We start from the raw sequence: 25,298 nt of genomic DNA on the forward strand, positions 1-25,298 counted from the left end.
CTGGAGCGCTTTATTTTTCCTTTTCTTAGCAGATTGAGAAGAAGGGAAGGTAAAGGACTAGGACACTTGGGTGTCAGCCACCGTCCCATTTTAATAGGTCGGACTAGTTTCAGAGGGACTGTGTGCATTAATATGGTTAAAAATGATAATAATTCACACTGTCTTGCAGTTTTTCAATGCACATTGAGTTTATAGCCATTCTATTGGTTCAGTGTTTGATAATCTCTTAAGTTGGTTCTTTTATCCCCCAGTAGTAGTACCCAGCTGTTTCTATAATTTCCCAAGTGCACTTTTTTTTTTTGTTAAAGAATAGTTTGTTGGGTTTTTTTTGAGAAGGAGGAAGGGAAAGAGAGAGAAACATCGATAGGCTGCCTCCTGCATGCCCCTTATCAGTATAGAGCTGCAACCCGGGCATGTGCCCTGACCTGGAATGGAACCAGCAACCTTTCAGTGCATGGGAGGCGCCCAACTAACTGAGCCACACCAGTGCACTTTTACACCTCCTTCTAATGTGTACATGTTATTTCCTCAGCCTAGGTCTTTCCCATGTCATCTGTTCTTCAAAACCCAGGCAAAACAGGTCCTCTGGTCAGCCTGCTCATAAAGCTTCTCTCCCATGTGCCCAGAGGAGGGAAAAGCCTGTATCTCTTCTGCTAGGTGCTGAACCCTGGAGGCAGAGGTGGCCACAAGAAGTACTTGGTGAATGTTTATCAATCATAGTTAGACTGATGGAAAAGTATAAAGTTTTATTAATTCACTCATTTTATCTATGACTTGTGAAAAAATTGTCTTGACCTTTTCTTCATATACTGAAGCTTTAAAAACTACTACCATTTTCAGATCAGACATGCCACTTTAACCATAGTTAATTTCAGCTTTTGGGCAGGAAAGAGGGAGAACATCATGTGACGTTTCAATATTGCATTTTTTCTTTGTTCAGGAGAGTGAAGTTTCTAGATTGGAAGACATAATGCAGCATTTAAAATCAAATAAATGGGAACAGAGGATGAGAGTATCCAAGCAGCAGTCTGAGAAAGAAATGGAAGAACTGTATCATAATATTAATGGTCTTTTGCAAGAGAAGAAAGACTTAGAGCATGAAGTAAAAGAATTACATAGAACCATCCAGAAGCATCAACAGCGAAAGTAATTAGCCATTTTATTTTTATAATTCAGATGATTATAATATTTGTTCATTAAGATAACCTGAATCAATGTTGTCTGATAGAACTTCCTATGATCTTCAAAATGTTCTAGATTTGTATTGTCCAAAGCAGTAGTCACAAAGTCACATGTGGCAATGGAGTATTTGAAATGTGGCTAATGGAACTGGGGAACAGAATTTAAATTAATTTAATATCCACATGATGATTACCATATTGGACAGTGTAAACTTCAAGTCTTTTAGCCAATTATCCAACTCCCTCTTGGAAAATGGCACAACCATTCCCCCGCCCCCGTTACCCTGTCAGGTGTTGTCAACATCTCCCTTTCCCTCACTCCTCCAGCATCCAGCTAGTCTCCAAGTCCTACTGATTCTACTCAAAGGAGCTCTGAATCTGGACCCCTTCTTTGATCTCGATTGCACTGGTCTTTAATCCTAGGTCATTGCATTAGCTTCCACACTGGCTTTCTACATCTTAGACTCTTTTTTTCCTTCTACCTGTTGACTTGGTTACATATCTTACTGTACCACTCATCTGTATGACTCTCGGTCCCATCAGAATGTACCCCACCCACCAAGATCTGAATCCTGCCTGCCTTTTTTATCCTGCTGTCCCACACACAGTGTTTGTTCTGGCTCTACTTACTTTGCTGTGGTTTCCCTAAGCACCACATTTTCTTCTGCCTCCCCACTGTTCCACATACTGTCCTTTGTCTGAAATGGCTTCATTACTCGAACCTGCCTAACTCCTACCTGTCTTCCAAGACAAAGGGCAAGGATTCCCTTTTACACAAAGTCTTTCTCATCTTGGGCGCTCACAGTTTGGGATGGCAGCCTTGGGCATAGTACTGTGCACACCATGTTTTAAGGAATAGAGGAGGATGGTAGCTGGGCCTCCTTTTCTGTGCCGCGGCACCTGGCGTAGGGTCTGTGAATGAATGCAGTATCTGTGGATGGGTCACTTATGTAGAAGCTCCTCTTCTGCAGTAGGCTATGGATTATGACAATTCTCCAGTTTTTGTCATTTAAGCCAGGCTGGCCCAAGCCACCAGGATTGAGGGGAGTCCTGTGAAGGACACAGAGTTGAGTGAGATATGGTCTCTGCCTTCTAACAGACCTGGCAAGGAAAAGCAAAGACCTTGAGGGTTTGGGAATGATTATTTCTATTATTTTGTAGGTGTTTATGTGAGGGATAATTTTTTGAGTAGGATGGCAGGGCAGTTGGATAATCATTTCTTTTCCCAGATATAAAAGTGTAATTTAAATGATTATTTTAGGGAATTTGATAACACAAAAATATTCAAAGGAAAAAGTGAAAGTTTCTATATACCTCCATTTAAAGATAAATCTGTGAATATATTGATAGATTTACTTTCATTTTTTTTTTCTTTTGCCATAGATGGTCTTGTTTTCAAGTAATTTTGACAAGATAGCCTTGAGTTACTGAATCCTTATCATGTCAGATATTGTCACTTATTTTAGCAGAACAGACAAAATTAGGCAGTATTTGGGGTAGCTGTCTTGAAGGGTAATTTTGAGGGAATGGATGATTATTGTGGTAGTGGTTTTATTTTTATTCCACAGAAGAATAGAAATATTAACATTGGTTTAGGCTCCAAGTGTCTGTATTATAACATTTAAAATACTTTGATGTGCATGTATATGATTTTTTTAGAGATTTCATTGATGGAAATGTGGAGAGTTTTATGAATGAACAAGAAATGGAAGAATCCCTCAAACACCATGAGGATATTGTAGATGAAATTGAGTGCATTGAGAAGACCCTTCTGAAACGTCGAGCAGAGCTCAGGGAAGCTGATCGATTGCTGGCGGAAGCTGAGAGTGAACTTTCATACACAGAAGAGAAAGTATGTCAGTTGTGGTTTGGGGTGAGACAGTTTACTGTTGTCAGCATGAAGGATTAGAAAGAAAATGTTGTAAGATTAAAGTTGTCCAAGTCAGACAGCCATGTTCTATGCTAGACGCTGCTAGTTTAGAAGCTATGAAAATTTGGGCAAGTCACTTAAGTCCCTGAGCTTTGCTTTCCTCATACTTAAATTCAGATTAAGAATATCAGTGCTGTTTAATATTAATTAAATGAAGTAGCATAGTTAAGCTTCTGAAGTCATTAGTTCCTAACACTTGCCACTTCCTTATCTATGTGAGTCTTTGTTTATTGGGTTTGATATCTGTAATTATTAAAATACATCAATCTTATATTTTTATAAAGCAGCATTGTACCTTATAGGACTCCTAGTCTTACTTTGTCCTCAAAGTTGATAAGGATATAAAAAATAAAGTATTTTTTTATTTGAGAAAATATTGGATATTTTATTTATTTTCATTTTACCTTTCTGGCAACCATGTTGTAAAGTGATGGTTAGCCAGTTGACAGATGTAGCTCAGAGAGGCTGTTAACTGGCCCAAGGTCACACGTTAAGGTTCTGTCCCACCAAGAGAGCTTTTTTTAGTTAGGTGAGAATTCCAGAATAAAGTCCCATACCCACATGGAGCAACCTCAGGAATTATTATTTTTATATTGTTATTTAAAAGTGGATCGGTTTGAAGAACAGAAATCTATTACCCGAGAATGGAAATGAATGACTTATTAAAGAAATTTTTTGAGTAATGGTTTTAATAAGAATGAAAAGCTATCCTCATCTCTTTTCAAATGATCAGTTCCTTCTTCTGTCACATGTTAGATTACTGTGAGAGAAAATAGGTGTGAGCAGGACTAGAGAAAAATTTATCACTGGCATATAAAAGAAAATTGATGATACCAGTAGTAGGCAGAGATAGTAAGTGAACCAAGGCTAAGCTCTTTTCCCTTCATCTTCCCAAAATGACTTAGGGAGGCAGCTTGCTAAAGAGGAAGAGGAAGGGAGAAATGCTACATTTTGTAAGGAAAGTGCCAGACAAATTAAAACTCGACATAGAAAGAGACAAAAAAAAAAAAAAAAAAATATATATATATATATATATATATATATATATATATATATATATATATTTGGAAAGAGTGGCATTCTGGAGTGCATACCAAGCTTTTCCAGTGCTTAGGTGATGAAATTGACAGAAACCAGCCAATTAGTAGGGGGCATGTAAGGGGCAGCCAATCAATGATTCTCGTTCATCATTGATGTTTCTATCTCTCTCTCCCTCTCCCTTCCTCTCTGAAATAAAAAAAATATATATATTTTTTTAAAGTATTTAATATTTGTGATTGTCAGCCATAATTAAATCATCTTCAGATTATTTAGGTTTTACTTAACATGAAAATAGCTAGAGTACATCTAGCATCTCTTTGTGGAGGGAATATTAGTAAAATCACTTCATTGCTACTTAATTGGATAGATATTTTTAATTGAAAAAAGTGACATATAATAATACTACAGATTATTTTTTAAATAAAATCATCTAGTCCCATCACCCTTAAATAATAATTTTTTTTTGGATAGCCTTTCTGTCTTTGATGACACAGATATAGTTTTACATAGTTGCTCTTACAGGGCTTGTAAAATTTTAAGTCATCATAATATCATTAATATTCTCCCATGTTGCTACATTGTCGCTCTATTTTAAAGGCTGAACAGTATTCAATTGTGTAGATACATTATCACTTGTTGAATCTATTATTTGTCCACTTACATAATTTCCAATATACATTGAGCAATTCTGTGTGGTAATTGTTTACTTTTGAATTTTTTTCTGAGAATTGGACAGTCACAGTGAGTGAACATTTATAAAGTTTTTCTGTATTGCCTTGTTTGCTAAGAGTTATACCAATTTACACTACCAATAGCTGTGAGAGAAGTCTGTAACTGAATTGCTTTTAATGATAATTTGTTTTCTAGACAAAAAATGCTGCTGAAAAGTTCGCTGATGCCAAGAGAAAGTTATTACAAACTGAGAAAGATGCTGAGGAATTAGAAAGGAGAGCTCAGGAAACTGCTGTCAACCTTGTTAAAGCCGACCAGCAGCTCAGGTAGGTGGAATCCCTCAGCCATTGATATATATATATTCAGTGAGATGAATGTAAAGTTTAGTTCTAAGAGGATAATAATTGATTTATGATAAATAGTGTGAGTTAAGTCTAAGGGCCTTGGAGCAATAAATCGATGCTTTAGATTGATCCAGGCTGACACAAAGGATTTGGAGCAGCACAAAATAGAACAAGAAGAAATCTTGGAAGAAATAAACAAGGTTGTTGCAGCAAAAGACTCAGATTTCCAGTGTCTAAGCAAGAAGAAGGAAAAACTGACCGAAGAGTAAGTACTGTGGCCTCTGTGGGGTTTCAAAGGGCTTGTGCTGGTAGACAGATTGGGGGTCAGTCTCCATTTGGATCTGCTCTACTATTGTGTGCTTTATAGGTTGCAGAAACTACAAAAAGACATCGAGGCTGCAGAACACAGTGAGGATCATCACTTACAGGTCCTTAAAGAGTCAGAGACTCTCCTGCAGGCCAAGAGGACAGAGCTGGAGAAGCTGAAAAGCCAGGTATGGCAACAGATGCCTTGAACAACCAGTGCATGCTGCTTTGAAACCTACATTCATGTGATGATTATAAAAAGTAATACATGTTTGTAGAAAAGACTGGAAAATAAAAAATAAAACTTAAAGCATAAGTGAGACTATATATTGTAAAGGTTAGTCCAACCCAAACTCAGTAAAACATGTTATTGAGTAAAAGGAGTCTCAGAACAGGATATACTCAGATCGTTTATGTTAAATGTGTTTACTTACGTTTGTATTTTTAATCTATACCAAAGTACATTTGATAAGGGGGTGCTATGAGGATTTTCCATTTTCTCTGTAAATAAACATATACTGCTCTTAAAATTATATGCAATTTATTTTAAGAGCAGTATATGTTTATTGTTAAAAAATACATATTTTATTGATTTTTTTTTTTTTTTTTTTTTTTTTTTTTACAGAGAGGAAGGGAGAGGGAGAGTTAGAAACATTGATGAGAGAGAAACATCAATCAGCTGCCTCCTGCACACCCCCACTGGGGACATGCCCACAACCAAAGTACATGCCCTTGACCAAAATCGAACCTGGAACTCTTGTGTCCACAAGCCGATGCTCTATCCACTGAGCCAAACCGGTTAAGGCTATAAGCAATTTTTAAATTTACAAAATGAATATATATTTTAAAAATCCCTGCCTAACTTCCATTGTCAAAGTAGTTGTCAAATGGAATAAGGTAGAGATAGGAAAGTTCTTTAAAAACCATAACCTGAGGGATCATTATTGTACCACTTTTGCTTTTGGTATGATTTGAGTGATTTTACATATGTGAGTTAAAGGTCTTTATTAGGCATTTCATGCCTATTTCCAAGCCTGGCTTTTCTCAATCTTGCAACCCGGTAATTATAATTAGGCTAGCTCCTAATGTCTCTCCACAATTTTTAGGTTGTGGCCTTTGTCAAGCTTTATATTCTTCACTTTTCTTTAATGCAGGTGGCAGCTCAGCAGCAGGAGATGGCTGTTTTGGACAGGCAGTTAGGGCATAAAAAGGAGGAGCTGAATCTACTCCAAGAAAGCATGGTCCAGGCCAAAGCTGACCTCCAGGAAGCCTTGACACTAGGCGAAACTGAAGTAACTGAGAAGTGCAATTACATTAGGGTATGTTTTCCAGTGGATTTTCTTAAGAGTCCTAGGATAGTGCTTGGCTACGGGTTTATTTTGAGATATTTCTGTAGGTTCCTTCCCAAATGCAAATGCAAATTTCCAAGTCTTAACTCTTCTGTATCATCAGTTTGGTGACATGTTGTATAGCTATCTGTGGTTGTCATGTGTAGCTCTCCAATAATGTTTTCTGGACGTGCCCAAGGTGTTCTGCCCCTGTACTTTCCTCATACTTGTTCTTTTCCAGGAATTCTCCTTCTGAGTATGTCCAGATCTTACCTATTTTTCGTGGTTCAGGTTCATGCCACTAAGACTTCCCTGACTTTTCCTTTATCCTGGAAGAATTGTCTCTCTCTTTTGAATTTTGTAGCACTCTAACATGTTTCCTAGGGCATCTTAACTTCTCCTGATCATGTGTATGTCTCCAGTCTTACTTCCCCACAAGGCACAAAGCCCCTGGAGGGCAGGAGAGATACCTGAATCAGTCTTTTTTCTCTGCAACATATTGCCTTGCACATGGCAAATGTTACAAATACATTTTAAATGAAGAGAGTATGTTACTTTTTTGCTTCTATACAGAAATATGATAGTGTAAAATACAGTGTTGTTCTTGACATAAAAGGCAAACATTAGTTTGTTTCCAAATTAGAAGTTTTATAAAATGAAACAGTAACAGAACTGATATTAGTTTCCATTCATAATTTTGTGAAGGCAGGAGGTGACTTTTTATTTTTAATTTTTTTGCACAGGAAGTAAAATCTCTTCTGGAAGAAATGAGTTTTCAAAAAGGAGAACTGAATGTCCAAATTAGTGAAAAAAAAACCCAACTTACTCTTATAAAGCAGGAAATTGAAAAAGAAGAAGAAAATCTTCAGGTAGTTTTAGGGCAAATGTCTAAACATAAAACTGGTAAGTTTAAAGGAAAACATATATAAAGTCTGAGATTGGAAATGTCTATATTCCAGGTCATAGAAGAAAAATTGTCAAATAAACTTCTTTTAAAAGTTAATCTTACAGATTATAAAAGGAAATGATATTTTCTCCCATTCAAGTTAATAGTTTATTTAAAAGCAAAATAATCATATTCCTTGCTGACCAACTTGTAGGCTATTGGTCAGAGTATAAGTTGGAACACTCTCCCAGTTTCAAGACTCTTATAATTCATACTACTGCACCAATTAGCCCATTTCTAGTTATCTAAAGAAGGTAAGCATTTTTGCCCATCACGGGAATATTTCTTTTTAAAGAGAAGCCTTTATTTCCTTATTTCACAAATTAAGCTGCCTGAGTTTTTTACTTGCAGCAAAATTTATGACAAAATTTGGAAACATGACCACTTTAAAAGCTGTATTTTTAAAATTTAATGACATGTAAAAATGCTGGCATGGAGAGTGAACAAAAAAGGTAAAAACTTAATATAGAGTCTAGTCTGAATTCATTTAAAAATATGTTTGTGTATCTATATGTTCTGGAAGGAAAAACATCAAAATATTACTGCATTAGATGGTGAGATAATGATGGATTTTTTTCTTTTATGCTTTTTTTTCAAAATTTTTATAGTTAACAGATATTTTTATAATAAGAAAAAAGAGTTACTATTTAAAAATGTATACTTCAAGGGAAAAGAGTTGTTATGTAAATCTCAACTTACATATGATTAAGTTCTTCCTATTTATTTTGTCTAAAATTCTTTTAGGTAGGATTAATGCCTTTAGAACTAGATCTTTGTTAAATGTTTTTTTTTATTAAAATGTTTTGTTAACATTAATGCTTAGCGATACTTTTAAATCATTTTTTCATTAAAAATATAATTAGCTTCATTAATTAGCACAGTTTTTTTTATTATCTTTTGTTTCTTGTATCAGTCAATAGCATTTTTTTCAGTTTCACTTTATAAATGTTTCCAAATTCATTGATAGCATGGACCATGTTTTGTTTCTGTTAGAACTTAAGAATATTCTGGACATGCTGCACCTTGAAAACAATGAACTACAAGGTTTGAAGCTACAGCATGACCAAAAGATGTCAGAATTAGAGAAGACTCAAGTTGAAGTATTAGAGGTAATACACAAAGTTGTTTTGCCAATACCAAACTGCAGTCTTTGTCTTTTAGCATGTTTGAGTCATCTTTTCTCTGATTTAGGAGAAACTGGAGTTAGAGAATTTGCAGCAGGCAGCCGTGCGACAGAAAGGGGAAATAGAGTGGCAGAAGCAGCTCCTTGAAAGGGACAAACGGGAAATAGAGCGAATAACTGCTGAGAACCGAGCATTGCAATCATGTATTGAGTCTTTGTGTAAAGAAAAGCAAGATCTGGAAGAGAAATGTGACAGCTGCGAAAAGAAGTTGGCACAAACCAAACGGTAAGAATGGGAACAAATAAGCTTGCAAGATCACTTCTTGAAAGCTAAATCATAAATGCTCTAATAGTATACAAAAATTTGAGAAATTAAGAAAGGAAAAAACAGTACTCCACAAATTCAGTATCAGAATGAAATTCACCAATAGCATTTTGGGGCAAATTTCTTTCTTTTTATACTTTGCCTCCCCACCCCCAAAGCATTTTCTTAATCTGTTGTGTGGTTTTGTTTTGCTTTGTTCTTTAAATAAAATAATATTTAAAATACTGGGAGATAGAAATAAGTGGAGAAATATACCTTGTTTGTGGGCAGGAAGATAATATTGTTACAATTCAGTTCTGAGATCTATAAATTCAAAACAATCACAATCAAAATCCCAACAGACAGTTAAAATAGAAATTGACAGTTTAGTTCTAAAATTCATATGCTAACAACCTAGAATAAAGTCTAAAACTTTTTAGTTGTGACACAAAAACAATTTTGAAAAAGAACAACAAATATTTAGTACTAATACTACCTGATTTCAAGACTTAATATACAACTATGGTAATCAAAAAACACTGTGGAATTGGTATAAAGATAGACAAATACATCTATGGAACAGAATAGAGATTCCAGAAGTAAACTCACAAATATGTGGCCAGCTGATTTTGACAAAGATGCAAAGATATCTTTTTAATTAGAGAAAAGATGGTTTTTTCAAAAAATGTTACTGAAACAATTGTGTATCTAACCTCCCCCTTAAAGGAAAGAACCTCAATCCATACCTCACACTGTATATAAAAATTAACTCAAAATGGACCATAAATGTAAAACCTAAGTATAAAACTCCTAGGAAAAAAGCCTTTGTGACCTGGAGTTAGACAAATCTTTTTTAGCTATGACACTAAAAGCATGATCCATGAAAGAATAAATTGATTAATTTGGACTTCCTCAAAACTTAAAAATCCTCCCAGAAGACGCTGTTAAGATAACAAAAAGACAGATGGGAGAAAAATATTTACAACCACATGTTATAAAGGACTCTTGCCCAAAATATGTATATATAAACTCTCAAAATTCAATAATAAGAAAATGGAACAATCCAATTTTTCAAATGGGCAAAAGATTTGAACAGAGAATTCACTTAAGAGATATATGGGTAGTAAATAAACACATAAAAAGATGTGCAGCATTATTGACCATTAGGAAAATGCAATTAAAACCATGATGAGATATCATTACACACCTATTAGAATGGCTAAACTAAAGACTAAGCGTACCTACCTAATGTTAGCCAGGAACTTTTACACGATTGGTGAGATTGTAAAATGTTAGTAAGACCACTTCGGAAAATAGTTTGGCATATCAAACATATACCTACCAGAAGATCTAGCAGTTGCACTCCTACTTACTTACACATGAGGCATGAAAGCATATGTCCAAACAAAGACTATACGTGAATGTTCATAGCAGCTTTTATTTGCAATAGCCAAAAACTGGAAACACCCTAAATGTCAATCAACTGGTGAACAGATAGGCAAATTACACTATATTTCTACCATGGAGTGCCACTCTGCAATAAAAAGGGATAGAATTGATACAAGAACATGGCTGAATCTCAGAGTAATTATTCTCAGTGGGGGAAAAACAGCAACAAAACAAAACACAGACATAAGCAAGTGCATACTGTGTAATCCCAGTTATGTAAGAGAATGCATGCACATGCATGTCTACATATGAGCAAATCCTCTGATACAAGCAATGTGTTTCTTGCTTTTACACTTATCAGGAGTTAGAGATCCATTTTAACCACTTGGATTTTTTGAATTCTTAGTGCTAGTCATATTTTCATCCCTGATTTTTATAAAACTTCAATTTAGTGAGTGTTGTTGTTTTAAAATCTCCTATTTTTAAATAGGTCTTTTTGAAAATGAGTTGAAAAGTCTTAAATTTTTAAGATTTATAATCATTCAGAGTTCATAACTAATTTGTGAAAGTGTAACACTGCCCCTCAGTGGTCTCTTATGTATGCTTGAACAGTTCATATTTGACAGCCTATCTATTCTTTACTTGAATGGTAGGGTTTTAGCAGCTACAGAAGAAAATAGCAAAATGGAGCAATCGAACTTAGAAAAACTGGAATCAAGTGTCAGAAAACTACAGCAGGAGCTAGACCAGTTAAACCGGGACAAGCTCTCCCTGCATGAAGACATAGCAGCAATGCAGCAGCAGCTACAAGGTATGAGGCCACACAGCATGGGCTTCTGCCTTATGGTATTCTTTTAATTGTTTGATATTTATTATTATAGAAATAACTCACACTAATGGGCCTGAGATTTCTTTTAGAAATGACAAAAATGTTCTGAATTTAGATTGTGGTGGTATTTGTACAACTGTGAATATATTAAAAGCCACTGAATTGTATACTTTAAGTGGGTGAAATACATCCTATATGAATATCTCAAAGCTGTTTAAAACTAATTTTTGTTCTTAAAAGAACAATTTCAAAACAGCAAAAAGATGAAATAAAAATTACTATTGAGAGGGAGAAACAAAGATGGCGGCATAGGTAAACACCTGAACTGCTGCCTCGCACAACAATTTCAAAACTACACTAAAATACTAAATGGACATCATCCAGAACCACAGGAAGCCTGGCTGAGTGGAAATTCTACAATTGGAAGGAAAGAGAAAAGCACGCTGAGACTCACAGGAGCTGTGGAAGTAAAGTCCAGAGGTACGGAGGTGTGCACACACGTGGAAAGGGCTGGCAACTGAGTACGCAGCTGGCTTATTCAAGCGTGTGGGAGACAAAAGCTCCCGACTGCTCTGAACTCCAGTTCTGGGCAAGACTTGGGACCCAGACTCATTTGGGGAGAAACTGGACTGTCTGGCAGCAGGCAAAACTCGAGGGCAGCTTTCTCTCAGAGGTGCTTGCAGCAATTACTGTGGGACACTGAGACCCAGGGGCCTCTTAGGGCAGGGGTGATGGGAAACCATCGTTATTTGCTCCACCCTGAGACTCCACCCCATCCAAGCTGAGTGCAGAGGCTTTTGCATATAAATGGCCTTGTCCTTTGAATTCTAAACTTACTTAACAAACTGCTGCTGAGTCAGTGAGACACAGAACATCCAAAAGAAGGCCCAAGGCCCCACAGCAGCTTGCATTGCTTCACAGCTGCACCTCATCTGGGCATCTTCAAAACCCAAACAAAGAAGAGGAATCTGCAGATTTCTCTGTAGCTCCTGCTGGGTGGCCTCAGGCAGAGGCTAAATTAGCACCTCCTTAGAGATCCAAGAGCCAGTATACCCAGGGATCAGAGTAGGACCATTCAGATTACAGCTCCTCAGATCCATAAGGGATACACTCAGGGGGCAGACTCAGTGAGCACCAAAGCCCCACTGCCCACTGAAGCAAGTCTCGTGTCATAAGAGTGTCTCTAGCACAGTTCTCCCATTGTAGACACAGCTGATCCTCACAGCCAATTGGCCTGGAGGTCAATTCCTCTCAGTGATACCAACAACAATCAAGGCTTAACTACAACAAGACTGTGCACACAGCCCACAAAGGGGTGCACCAAGAGTGTTCACCTCAGGTAACTGGGGAGGCTGAGCCACTGGATCCTGTAGGACACCTAGCACACAAAGCCACTCTATCAACTCAGGGAAGCAGCCAAAATATGGAGACAAAGTAACAGGTCAACTGAAAGAAATGGAGGAAAGCTAACTATGGGATATAGAGTTCAAAACCACTGTTATAAAGTTTTTCAAGAATTTTCTAGAAAAGGCCGATAAATTTAGTAAGACCCTCGAGGATATGAAAAAGGACCAACTAGAAATTAAGCATACACTGACTGAAATAAAAAATATTATACAGAGATCCAACAGCAGACTAGAGGATTGCAAGAATCAAGTCAAAGATTTGAAATACAAAGAAGCAAAAAACACCCAACCAGAAAAGCAAAAAGAAAAATAGAATAAAAAAATATGAAAATAGTGTAAGGAGCCTCTGGGACAACTTCAAGCATACCAATATCTGAATTATGGGGGTGCCAGAAGAAGAGAGAGAGCAAGATACTGAAAAAAATATCTATTTGAAGAAATAATGACAGAAAACTTCCTTCACCTGGTGAAAGAAATAGACTTAGAAGTCCAGGAAGCACAGAGAACCCCAAACAAAAGGAATCCAAAGAGAACCACACCAAGACACATCATAATTAAAATGCAAAGAGCAAAAGACAAAGAGAGAATATTAAAAGCAGCAAGAGAAAAACAGTTACCTACAAGGGAGCGCCCATATGATTGTCAGCAGATTTCTCAACAGAAACTATGCAGGCCAGACGGGAGTGGCAAGAAATATTCAAAGTGATGAATAGCAAGAACCTACAACCGCCGAAACCGGTTTGGCTCAGTGGTAGAGCGTTGGTCTGCGGACTGAGGGGTCCCAGGTTCGATTCCGGTCAAGGGCATGTACCTTGGTTGCAGGCACGTCCCTGGTGGGGGGTGTGCAGGAGGCATCTGGTCGATGTTTCTCTCATCGACGTTTCTAGCTCTCTATCTCTCTCCCTTCCTCTCTGTAAAAAAATCAATAAAATATATATTTTTTTAAAAATCTGATGAACAGAATAAACTGGTGAATATAATAGAATCAGGGGCATAGAAAGGGAGTGGACTGACAATTCTTGGGGGGAAAGGGGTATGGGAGGTGCGGGGACAGGGGGTGTGGGAAGAGACTGGACAAAAATCATACACGTATGGATGAGGACAGTGCGGGGAGGGTAAGGGCAGAGGGTCGGGTGGGAACCGGGTTGAGGGGGAGCTGTGGGCAGAAAAAAGAGGAATAATTATAATAATCTGAACAATAAAGACTTAATTTAAAAAAATACTATTAACCTCATCCCTCAAAGGGATGATTTTTCCTAGGGATGTATATGTGTTTGTATAGTATTGAAAAGAAAAACAAAGGTGCAAATAATATCTTTATTACCAAATCTCTATAATTATTTATGATTATTTAGGAGAAGTTACTAGGTAATTCTAGCTAATAGTATGCTTGTTGATTACTACTGTGTCTTAGACATGATGATGATGATGCTTTATATGCATTTTCTCATTTAATTATTGTAACAGTTTTATGTGATAAAAACTATTATTTTTACACATTTTCAAATGAGGGAACTTTAGTTTCCTTGTCACTTGCTTAAGGTAAGTGACTTGCTTAAACTCACATAGCTAGTAACAAAACAAATATATATATATTTCCAAGTTGTCTTCCTGAGAGGTTATACTAAATTATATTTCTACCAGCAAAGTTGTAGGTGCCTAATTAAAATCATGCACTGCATCAGCTCTAGCTATTATCTATAAATTTTTTTGTTAGGATTTGAAAATGGAAGTTGTCAAAAACCTGGGCTCCACGCCCAGATTTGGGTTGTGCATGTACCTCTCTCTTTTGGCTTTAAAGACTGTGGCATAGTCATACATTGAGCAGAAATATGTTTAAATTCACTTCCACTCCACTTTTTTGGGGAAGCTAATGGGAATCTGGAAACTGCATACATATGTATTTTTTATATCATGTAAACTTTATTTCTGTAGAAAAACGAGAAGCAGTAAACTTATTACAAGAAGAACTAGCTGATGTTCAAGACCATTTGAACCTAACAAAACAGGTAAGCTTAACATGTAATCTTGTGGTGGTATCCTGAAGGCATTCAAACAATTGGTTGAAATAGCAATCAAATAGGCTAGTTCTTTTTCATACCAGCAGGTCCCACAGGGCCATTTATATAACACAAACATCATATACACATGCCAACCAGTCATTTTCTAATTTATTTTAGCCCTAGAACTCTTTATTTAAACAACATTTTACTCAAAGTTAATAAATAAGGTGGTGGCTAGACCAGAGCCCAACCCCTCAGTAGTCCCAGTGGAGACTTTAGGGACCAGAAGAACCCTCTCTTATCTGTTGCACAGATGAGCCTCCAAAGGCTGGGCTTAGATTTGATGGTTCATTGAGCTGTAGAGTAACTGCCAGATCTGGGCCCTTATCTTGCCTAACATTGAATACAGTGGATTCTTGACCTTTATACTTCTGATAATCTTCTTAAAAGTAATTCTGTGTTGTTCTGTGAGAATAGTGTTGTAATTTGAGTTTCAAATAACTTCAAGCAAGTTCTGGGCCTCAGTTTCCACTATGGAAATTAGAGGTTTGATTAAAAATCTAAATTCTCTTCCTTCTACCTGTAGGATTTTGTGTTTCTAAGATATATAAAATATAAAATCCAAGTGTTCTTTTAAAAAGTCTTAAATGGGTTCTCACGAATATTTTTTGTGGTGTTAGAAATATGGTAACTTTTTCAAATATTCTTAATTTGAAGAAAGTATTTATTTTTCTGAGTTTTTTAACCTGTATATTTCAAATTAAACAAAACCATGACTTTTGGTTCATTTCCAATAAGAATTAACCTTATTCACAGTTTTTCTTAATCTTCTTAGCAAGCCTGTGAAGTGGGTATTTTTATTTCCACCTCAGTGACCTAAAGCTCAGAGGAACTGAATCTCTTGCTGAGGTTCTGACATCTTCTGCTGTCTTATTTGTGTGGTTTTTTTAGGTTCTAAAAAGAGGAAAGTCAATGATTGAGTTCTGGGTACCTTTGTATAAATATGTTGAGATAATAAAGGAAATGGAACTTTTATTCTGTCTCATTTTGTCATACTTAGCAGATGCTGGAGTGGCACTAGGCACCTCTAGTAAAGATGGCTTTGTCAGTAGTTTCAATGTGTCCTTTCACCTACAGGACCTGCTCCACACCACCAGGCGGAATGATGCACTGCTCAGTGAGCACACCAGGCTCCAGAGGGACATCAGTGAGTTGATAAAGAAGTTCGAAGACTGCCAAAAAGAAGAGGAGACAAAACAGCAACAGCTTCAAGTGCTCCAGAATGAGATTATAGAAAACAAAGCCAAACTAGCGCAACAAGAAATGGTACTGCACGTTTATGATTTTACGTAACAGGAGACACTTGGTCACTGGTGTGAGCTTTTTCCCTCTTGGCAGAAACCTGAGAAGTATCCCTCAAGGGAGTGGCTTCCCTTAACTGCCCTGGGTAACCAGGGGGGAGGGGGTATTGTAACCAACTCTTGGTATTAATATTTCTGGACACTTAAGGCCTTAGAACATTGGTTTTATAAAGAATGTTGATGGCCACCTGTCATTTGCTACTTGCATCCCCTTCTCACAGGCTGACCACATTGTTTTTCCAGTCCCTGCTTGGTTACCTTGGTAAAGGAACTCACTCTGTCATGATGGGCTGTTTCCTACTTTCTACTATATAGACTCTATCCATGAAGATTCTCTCATCTGGGACACTATTTATTATTGTATGGCTGACTAAGGTTGTTCTTTATTAAGATGTGTCAAAGACTCCAGAAAGAGAGAGAAAGTGAAGAGAGAAAATTAGAAACAAGTAAAGCGACACTGAAAGAGCAGCAGCAGCAACTGGAAAAGGAAGTAACAGACCAGAAAAGCAAACTGGACCAGGTGCTCACAAAGCTGCTGGGGACAGAAGAGCGTGTCAGGACTCTGCAGGAAGAGGAGCGGTGGGGTGAGGCCCTGGAGAAGACACTCACCCAAACCCGTATGTATTCTGGGACATCACTTTCTGCGGGAGGGGTGCTCTTCTGGTGTTTTGTGAAGTGTGTACAAGAGACCCAGGGCCCAAGTATAGTCCAGAAAGGAGGCAGCAGCAGCACAACGAGAAGTACAGTACAGACTCAATCCTAGTAGCCCTGTGAGAGTGTCATTGAGACTGACTATTAAATCTTTTTGCTTCACCATATTGTCTTCTTTGAGAATGCTATCCCAAGGAAGTGGGACAATAAGGCAAAGTAGTGCCAAAAGGTACTCTACAGGCTTTCTGTGAAGTACATTACTTAATGATTTCTGGGAACAATGATCCATTTCATCTCAGCCAGTGAAAAAAACAATATTAACTCCTACTTCTATCCAAATTTGACTAATACCAAAAACAGGTATTTGCCTTTAGATCTGTTTGTTCTCACTTAAGCCATCTATAAATAAAGTTGATATGGGAATCCAGGGTAAATGATTGTCCTAATATCAATAATGATTTTTTTCTGCAGGATTTAATAATGATCAGAAAATCCCTCCCCTCACCCCTGAGTGAACCCAATGGACTTAAGGATCTAAAAGGGTTATTATTTATTTTCCCTGAGAATTCTTTTTTTTTTTTAATACTTACTAGAGAATATGTTTTTACTGATTGTATATAGAAAGAGAAACATCTATGTGAGAGAGAAACAGCGATTGGTTGCCTTCTGTACATGCCCTGACTGGGGATGAAACCTGTAACCTAGGTATGTGCCCTGACCAGAAATAGAACCTGCAACCTTTTGGTGCACAGGTTGATACTATCACCAACCGAGCCACTAGCGAGGGTACCCTGAGAACTCTTGATTGAACCAGACCCAATCATTTCATTATGAAAATGAAACTTACCAACAACAAAAAAACTTTAAAAAAAAAAAAAAAGTGTGGCCATGCCAGAGGTGTAAAGTGAAATCTGGATAGGGTGTTACTCTAAAGAGTGTGATCAGACAGTTTGTTTTAATTGTCACTATTTATAAGCATTATTTATTCAGACTGACGAGGCACTGGGCATTTGCTTACATGATTCCCATTGAACACCAGGAGATAGTTCCCCCTGTAAAACAGGGCTCATATGGCTCTAAATCCTGTGTTCTTTGCACTACACCACCTGCTATAAAGGAAGAAGTACTGGTGTGCCTCCCTTTATTAAAATAAAGATTGAGTCCTAGCTGGTTTGGCTCAATGGATAGAGCATTAGCCTGTCGACTAAAGGGCACATGCCCAGGTTGTGGGCTAGATCCCCTGTAGGGGGCATGCAGGAGGCAGCCAATCAATGATTCTCTCTCATCATTGATGTTTCTATCTCTCCCTCTCCCTTCCTCTCTGAAATCGATAAAAATATATTAAAAAATAAAATAAAGGTTGATTAAAAAACCACTTCACCACTCTGTTTTGTGTCCACTGAACCTCAAGATTGGTGCTTTTTTTGAGTCAAATATTCAAAAAGGAGATAGTAGCTGTGTATCACTTTGGAATCAGGCCCTCCAGACCCATTATGTCAAGAGGCACTTTATCTGGGCCTTTTGGGGGCCTTGTGTGGGTCAGAGGGAACTTGGAAGACTCAGTGATGGAGTGAGTGGCATGTCATTATGCAATCTGCCCTCGAGGGAAGGAAAGCTCTGCCTACAGCCAACTCAGGGCCTCTGGCTAAAGTACTAAAAATGCTCATTTCAGAACAACAGCTTTCAGAACGGGAGCAGCAGTTAGTGGAAAAGTCAAATGAGCTGCTGGCTCTCCAAAAAGAGACAGATTCTATGAGGGCCGACTTCAGCCTCCTGCGGAACCAGTTCTTGACGGAAAGAAAAAAATCCGAGAAACAGATTCTCAGCCTGAAGGAAGCACTTAAAACCCAGCGGAACCAACTGGAGAAAAACCTTCTTGTGAGTAACTGCCACCCTGGCAGTTTATGAGGAAGTGATGCATTTAAATGTTTAACACTGTTTCAACAGAGAAAAAATAGATTACCTGTCAGCCCAACTATTGTTTTTGGTGTATTTCTGCATAATTTGTTCTTGAAGCTGATGGTAGATGTCTGCATCTGGGCTGCAGCCCTGGCTGGGAAGATGGTCCTGTAAACAAGACAATGTCAGCACAAAGCAGAGAGCACTCTCAGCTGGCAAGCTGCTAACTGGCTGCAGTCAGTGCTCATAGATTTTTCCCATTCTGCCCTTTTGATCAACATTAGCTTTTATTAATCATTATCCTAAAACCAGGAAGCCAAATCTAGCATGCTTTTATCCTTGAAATAAATTTTGGGAGGTGGTACACAGATGAATTCAAAACAGTTTATGGTGGGTAGAGGCAGATGGGCAGCAACAGAAACTGTCACAGAAAGGGGTTTATCTAACACTGTCTGAAGAGAGTTAGAATGAACCCCTGTGGTGTGAATGTAACTTTAAATCACATGTGTTTCCAAAAAGGTGATAGATCCCCTTGTAACTGGTGATAGGGTAACATGATTATAAAGATAAATATGCAGATATCTAAACTGAAACCCTTTCAGTAACCCTATGATGATGGGGTCATTGTTCCCATTTTACAGACTATTAATGGAGGCTAAGAAAGAGAAAGTAACTTATGAAAAGTAATGTTGCAGATCTAGGATTCAGGCTTTGGGCTAATAAACTCTAGGTATGTATGTACTCCCAGCTCTACCACAGCTGCTAAAGAAGACAGGTAGAATTACCCCATTTTGCAGCTAGACAGGCTGTGTCGCAGATGGGAAATGAAGTTACAGAGCTAGTGAGTGTGTAAGTTAGCAATGACATCTCCATATACTGGACCGCTCGGGCATTTTCCTTCTTCTGTGCTAGGAGCAAAAGCAAGAGAACAGCTGCATGCAGAAGGAAATGGCAACCATCGAGCAGGTGGCCCAGGACAACCACGAACGGGCCAGGCGCCTGATGAAGGAGCTCAACCAGATGCAGCATGAGTACACGGAACTCAAGAAACAGGTGCGTCCAGGAGGCCTGGCCAGCTGCCAGACAGGGGGCCTTGGGAGGCACACTCACTGCCCGTGGCATCAGATGGACTTCACTTCTCAAATAGCTCATTAAGAGTATTTTTTTGTGAAAGCTGAATATATAGAATGTTAAGCCGAAACCGGTTTGGCTCAGTGGATAGAGTGTTAGTCTGGGGACTGAAAGGTCCCAGGTTCGATTCCGGTCAAGGGCATGTACCTTGGTTGCAGGCATATCCCCAGTAGGGGTTGTGCAAGTGGCAGCTGATCGATGATTCTCTCACATCGATGTTTCTAACTTTCTATCCCTCTCTCTTCCTCTGTAAAAAATAAAACATATATTAAAAAATATATATATATATATGTATATATATATACACACATATATATATACAATGTTTGTTTTTTTAGTCTTAAAATGTAGAAATATACTTTCACAAGAAAAACTTACTAGTCCAAAATATAAATTTAAAATTCAACAAGCTTTATATGTTATTATTGAGAGAAAATTGAAGTTCTTCAGCATAAAACTTTATCATGTCCCAAAGAAATATGTTGAAATGTTAGATTTTATGTCAGAAACAAGTCTAAGAGCCAACCACTCTGGGTAAGAAAGAGTGACTCCACGGAACCTGCGTTACCCTGCAGAGGGTGTGAGAGTAGTTCATGCTTAGACTACTAGTCTCCTTCTAGATGCCCCTGGTGTCTCTTCACCACTCACTTCACCTGCCACGCTTTATCCTTTGGACAACCTCATGTGGCCATTTAGTTTTCATCTGTCTCCAAACTGCCCCCCAACCCCAATATACACTCCCTTTGGTTGAAGAAAAAGATATTTTATTTCAAAGCTCCAAGTCTCTGCTAACTTGGAAGGGCAATTAGCAGTGGGTAAGGCTTTATTATCTTCCCTAAGCTCTTCATGGAGAGAGTCATATAGAGTAGTTTCAGGTATTCAGCACAGTCTGTAACACCAGAGGAAACTGTCTAACCACCAGATTCTTCACCTATAAAATGAAAGCATTTGAGCAGATCACTTCTAAGGCCCCTTTCAGCATTAACATTTACAATATAATCTAGATCACTCATGACTTGTTTCAATAAATGGTCATTTTATCCTTGTGGTTTAAGTATCATAGTTGCCATTTATTGGATACCACTAAGGTGGTTCATATAAATTCTCACATTTTTTAATGCAAGGTATTAACTTAATATATAAATGATTTAACAAGTTAAGAAGTAACTAACTTGCTCTGACTGGTTTGGCTCAGTGGATAGAGCATTGGCCTTCTGACTGATAGGTCCCAGGTTCGATTCCTGTCAAGGGCATGTATCTTGGTTGCAGGCACATCCCTAGTAGGAGGTATGCAGGAGGCAGCTGATCAGTGTTTAACTCTCATCGATGTTTTAAACTCTCTATCCCTCTCCCTTCCTCTCTATAAAAAAATCAATAAAATACATATTTTTTTTAAAAAGAAGTAACTAACTTGTCCTAACTCATTTGATAATGTTTACTGGCAATGAGATTAAAATCCAGCTCCATCTAACTCCAGAGCTTGACTTCTACAGAGCAATATTCCATCAAGGAACATTGTGCTTTTCTTTTCTTTCTTCCTTTCTTTCTTTCTTTCTTTCTTTCTTTCTTTCTTTCTTTCTTTCTTTCTTTCTTTGTTTCTTTCTTGCTTTCTTGCTTTCTTGCTTTCTTTCTTTCTCTCTCTCTCTCTCTCTCTCTCTCTCTCTCTCTCTCTCTCTTTCTTTCCTTCTTTCCTTCTTTCTTTTTTTCTTTCCTTTCCTCCTTCCTTCCTTCCTTCCTTCCTTCCTTCCTTCCTTCCTTCCTTCCTTCCTTCCTTCCTTCCTTCTCTTCCTTTCCTTCCTTTCCTTTTTTTCCTTCTTAAATATATTTTTATTGATTTCAGAGAAGAATGGAGAGGGGGATAGAAACATCTGAGACCCTTCAGTCCGCAGGCTGACGCTCTATCCACTGAGCCAAAGTGACTAGGGCTGTGCCCATGCTTTTCTAACGGGCTGCTCCACTCAAAATGCCAATACAATCGTTTACTTCGTAGCTTATAAATACTTCACAAGTTTTTGACATATTTAGATCTTTAAACAAGAGGCATTAAACAGTATAATTCCAGTTAATTCCCAAACTTTACCAATGGTATTTGACTCTTACTCTTTAGATGGCAAACCAAAACGATTTGGAGAGAAGACAAATGGAAATTAGCGAAGCAATGAGGACACTTAAATCTGAGGTGAAAGATGAAATCAGAACCAGCCTGAAGAATTTCAATCCGTTTATTCCAGAACTACCACCCGATCTGGAAGCTATTTTGGAAAGGAACGAAAACCTAGGAGGGTTGGAAAGCATAAAGGAGAACTGTCCATTCACTATGAGTGAGAGGCCATCATCTTTGGAAGAAAAACCTAATTTTTCCCAGGTTCACATAATGGTAAGGGTTTATCCTGCCATTCTCTGGACTGCATAGAATAATTTGGCTCCCACCTCCCCTGGATTAGCTGAAAAACAGGCTTGATGATGGGGAGTGCAGGGGAAAAGGCTGGTTGGTTACTGATAGTGGTGCGTGGTGACTGACGTTTCCCTTTCCTTCTGGAAAAGGATGAACACTGGCGTGGAGAAGCACTGCGAGAGAAACTGCGGCACCGTGAAGATCGGCTCAAGGTGGTTCTTTACCACTGACATGTATATCATGAGTTACTTGGCCGCTGAGGAGGGGGAGGCGAATCGTTTGCATTCACAGGCTCCTGTCACATGTGACAGCATGTGCTGCAGTACTCACAGCAGCTTTGTAGATTACATGGTGGGAAGCTGACATCACACAGTGAACAGCAGAGTCAGTGTTCAAACCCGTGAATTCTGGTAGTATGCCCAACATTGTTTAACCTATACAGTGCTGCTTTCCTCAGCTAAAACTGACAGAACCTAAGCATCTGGGACAGGAAATAGAGATACAATGATAAGCAATAAGGAGCTCAGAGGCCAGTGTTTTGGGGAAAGATTGGTAATACTGGAACAGTAAGCTTGGGTATCAGATAAGAAGTTGTTTGGCCCTGGGCATGTTGAGTTTCAAGACATCCAGAGAAGCATGCCTATTTGTAGGCAGCTGGGAATAGGAATCTAGACTTAGTGGTCAGAGTTGGACTAAAGATTTGGAGTTGAGAGTTGAAAAGCATGAGGTAGAAAAAGAGGACAGAATGCACCTTTGGAGAACAGCTATATATCGTGGGCTAAGAGGGAGCTGTTTGTATATCGAGGGAGGCCCCGGACCTCCAAAAGTCTTCAGCCCCATGTGGGTATTTGTATGTAAATCCATTCTAATTATATCAGATTAAAAATTCAGTTCTTCAGTTGCCACATTTCAAGAGCTCAATAGTTGCATGTGACTATATTGTAGGCACAGACAGACAACATTCCCTTCATCACACAATGTTCTGTTGAACAGTGCTGCTGTAGACTTTGAATCGTCTCAAAGATACAGCAGTGTGAAAGTCAGAAAGGATCTGGGTTGAGGATTAACTACATTGTGAGAGACACTGAAGACATCGAGTAGAAACCAATCTTCTGAGTATGGGAAGAAGAGAGATAGATGAGCAGTAATTTAATGGGGAGGCTGGGGATGCAGGAATCCTTAACATCGTTACAGTAGAGAGAATAGACTGAATAAAAGGCTTAGTTAATAAAATACAGAACAGTACATGTTTACACACACTGAGAACATCTAGATTTTTTTTTTTTTTTTTTTTTTTTTTTTTTTTTTTTTTTTTAGGACAAGCATTTTCAGCAGCCATTTCTACTTTATGATAGTCAGATTTGCCTATCAAATGTTAAATGTGAGGAAACTAATAGTTTGGGCACATATAAAACCGTAAACTTCACCCTAACACTTTTAGGCACAACTCCGACGCTGTATGTCTAAGCAAGCAGAAGTGTTAATCAAAGGGAAGCAGCAGACAGAGGGCACATTACACAGCCTGAGGAGACAAGTCGACGCGCTGGGGGAACTGGTCACCAGCACCTCTGCAGATTCCGTTTCGCCACCATCACCCAGTCTGTCTCCGCTGGAGTTTTCTTTTGCAGAGGACTGTCAGCTTGGACCAACCCAGGTAAAAGGAAGCTCTTCACAAAGGGTCCGATCTGTACTTGGAAAGTACCTTAAAGTTTGGGATACATTAAATCTAGAGGACACTCAGAAGGAAAACAGTGCCACCTTCTAATCTCTGGAAAACTTAATCCTAGTCAAGACTTTTTTCATGATCCCTAATGAAACTGGAATCAACTGAGGTCTTAGGCAACAGACTAGACCTGGAGACTGGACGACCTGTGAGGAAAGTGCTTAATGCTGCTATTGAAGTCCTCCACCTCTGGATTTCCTTATTCTCTCCTGGGTCAAACAGAATTTAGACCCATAAGGCCAGTTTGAGCCCTAGTTTAACCTATCTGTCCCCTTGTATCCTGGGGTAAGATGACTGTGTCTCTTGTTATTCCTCAGCAAAAGTTGGAACATAGACCTCTTAGCCCAGAGTCTATGAGAAATCCTGAATTTCACGAAGGTTTTCTGTGTGACATATGTAGTTAATCAATTAGGAGGAATATGAAATATACTCATGGATTGGTAAATAGTAACTAGTACTACTTTAAAAGACAGGCAATAGCTATTTTTGACTGCCTACTGTGTATATATATTAAACCCTTTGTATATATTTTTTCTCACTTAAAAAAATTTGTATAAAATGAAACCAACACATAGGGGCTAATCTGTCTTTACTATATGGAATGGTTGAGCCACAAGAAACATTAAGGAAAATTGCCTGTTTATTAATAGGCACAAGCTTATTAGCAGCGGAGCCAGAATTTAAATGTGATTATCTTAAAACCTTCTATGGTAGAATCCAAATCAGGTATAGGCCCAAACCATCCTGGGCCTCAGGGTAAGCCTGAAGGAAGGTGTCAGGTGGCTTTGGAGGTAAGACAGCCCCAGTAATGAGAGATGAGTGCACAAGGGTTTGGAGGCCAGGTTCAATTATTAGTTCATGGTGGCAGCCAGAAGAGTTGAGGTGCTCTAAATTCAAGAGAATAACGGAGAGGTTAGAGGCACAAGGGGTAGGGGTAAAATTGTTAGAATTATTTTGGAGTCTGGGGTAGAAATCCAGGAGTTATGGGGCTAGCTTCTGAGACTAATTTTATCTCCCTTTTTAGAGCTGCTTCCAACAAGTCTTACAAAGTCCATCAAAATTACGAGACAGTTACCGACATTGATGCCATTCCAAGCTTCCTGCTCACGGGGTACCTGTTACAAATAGTTCTTTTAATCAGCACTTTCAATTAGAACCTCGTAAATTCTAGCTTATAACCTTAAGAAAAGTAATCTATCAACTTTAATTTTAAAATATTTTTCCAAAGTACTGAAATATATATATTTTACCTATTAGTCTTTATGGTATCACTTTGTTAATATAAGACCTGTATATACAATTGCAAGAATTTTTTTCTTTCTTTGTCTTACTGTAG

The 25,298-nt window shown here is 38.2% G+C and overlaps 1 protein-coding gene across 4 annotated transcripts in view; it reads left to right on the top strand.

The window, feature by feature from the left end:
• Positions 1–25,298, top strand: part of CNTRL (centriolin) — an 84,369-nt gene that overhangs the window by 55,017 nt on the left and 4,054 nt on the right. For all 4 annotated transcript variants that reach the window (XM_084899183.1, XM_084899185.1, XM_084899184.1 and 1 more), the window contains 19 exons: positions 941–1,146; positions 2,841–3,033; positions 5,020–5,150; positions 5,293–5,433; positions 5,536–5,662; positions 6,629–6,793; positions 7,546–7,705; positions 8,742–8,857; positions 8,940–9,157; positions 11,218–11,375; positions 14,735–14,808; positions 15,940–16,128; positions 16,555–16,780; positions 18,487–18,692; positions 19,626–19,766; positions 21,952–22,221; positions 22,389–22,451; positions 23,681–23,893; positions 24,987–25,073. In XM_084899183.1, the coding sequence (XP_084755309.1) occupies positions 941–1,146; positions 2,841–3,033; positions 5,020–5,150; positions 5,293–5,433; positions 5,536–5,662; positions 6,629–6,793; positions 7,546–7,705; positions 8,742–8,857; positions 8,940–9,157; positions 11,218–11,375; positions 14,735–14,808; positions 15,940–16,128; positions 16,555–16,780; positions 18,487–18,692; positions 19,626–19,766; positions 21,952–22,221; positions 22,389–22,451; positions 23,681–23,893; positions 24,987–25,046 (3,057 nt within the window). In that variant the 3' untranslated portion in view covers positions 25,047–25,073. The remainder of the gene's footprint in view (positions 1–940; positions 1,147–2,840; positions 3,034–5,019; positions 5,151–5,292; positions 5,434–5,535; positions 5,663–6,628; positions 6,794–7,545; positions 7,706–8,741; positions 8,858–8,939; positions 9,158–11,217; positions 11,376–14,734; positions 14,809–15,939; positions 16,129–16,554; positions 16,781–18,486; positions 18,693–19,625; positions 19,767–21,951; positions 22,222–22,388; positions 22,452–23,680; positions 23,894–24,986; positions 25,074–25,298) is intronic.

Source organism: Pipistrellus hanaki (assembly GCF_964339955.1).
Source record: "Pipistrellus hanaki genome assembly, chromosome: 11".
NCBI classification, from domain to species: Eukaryota; Metazoa; Chordata; class Mammalia; order Chiroptera; family Vespertilionidae; genus Pipistrellus; species Pipistrellus hanaki.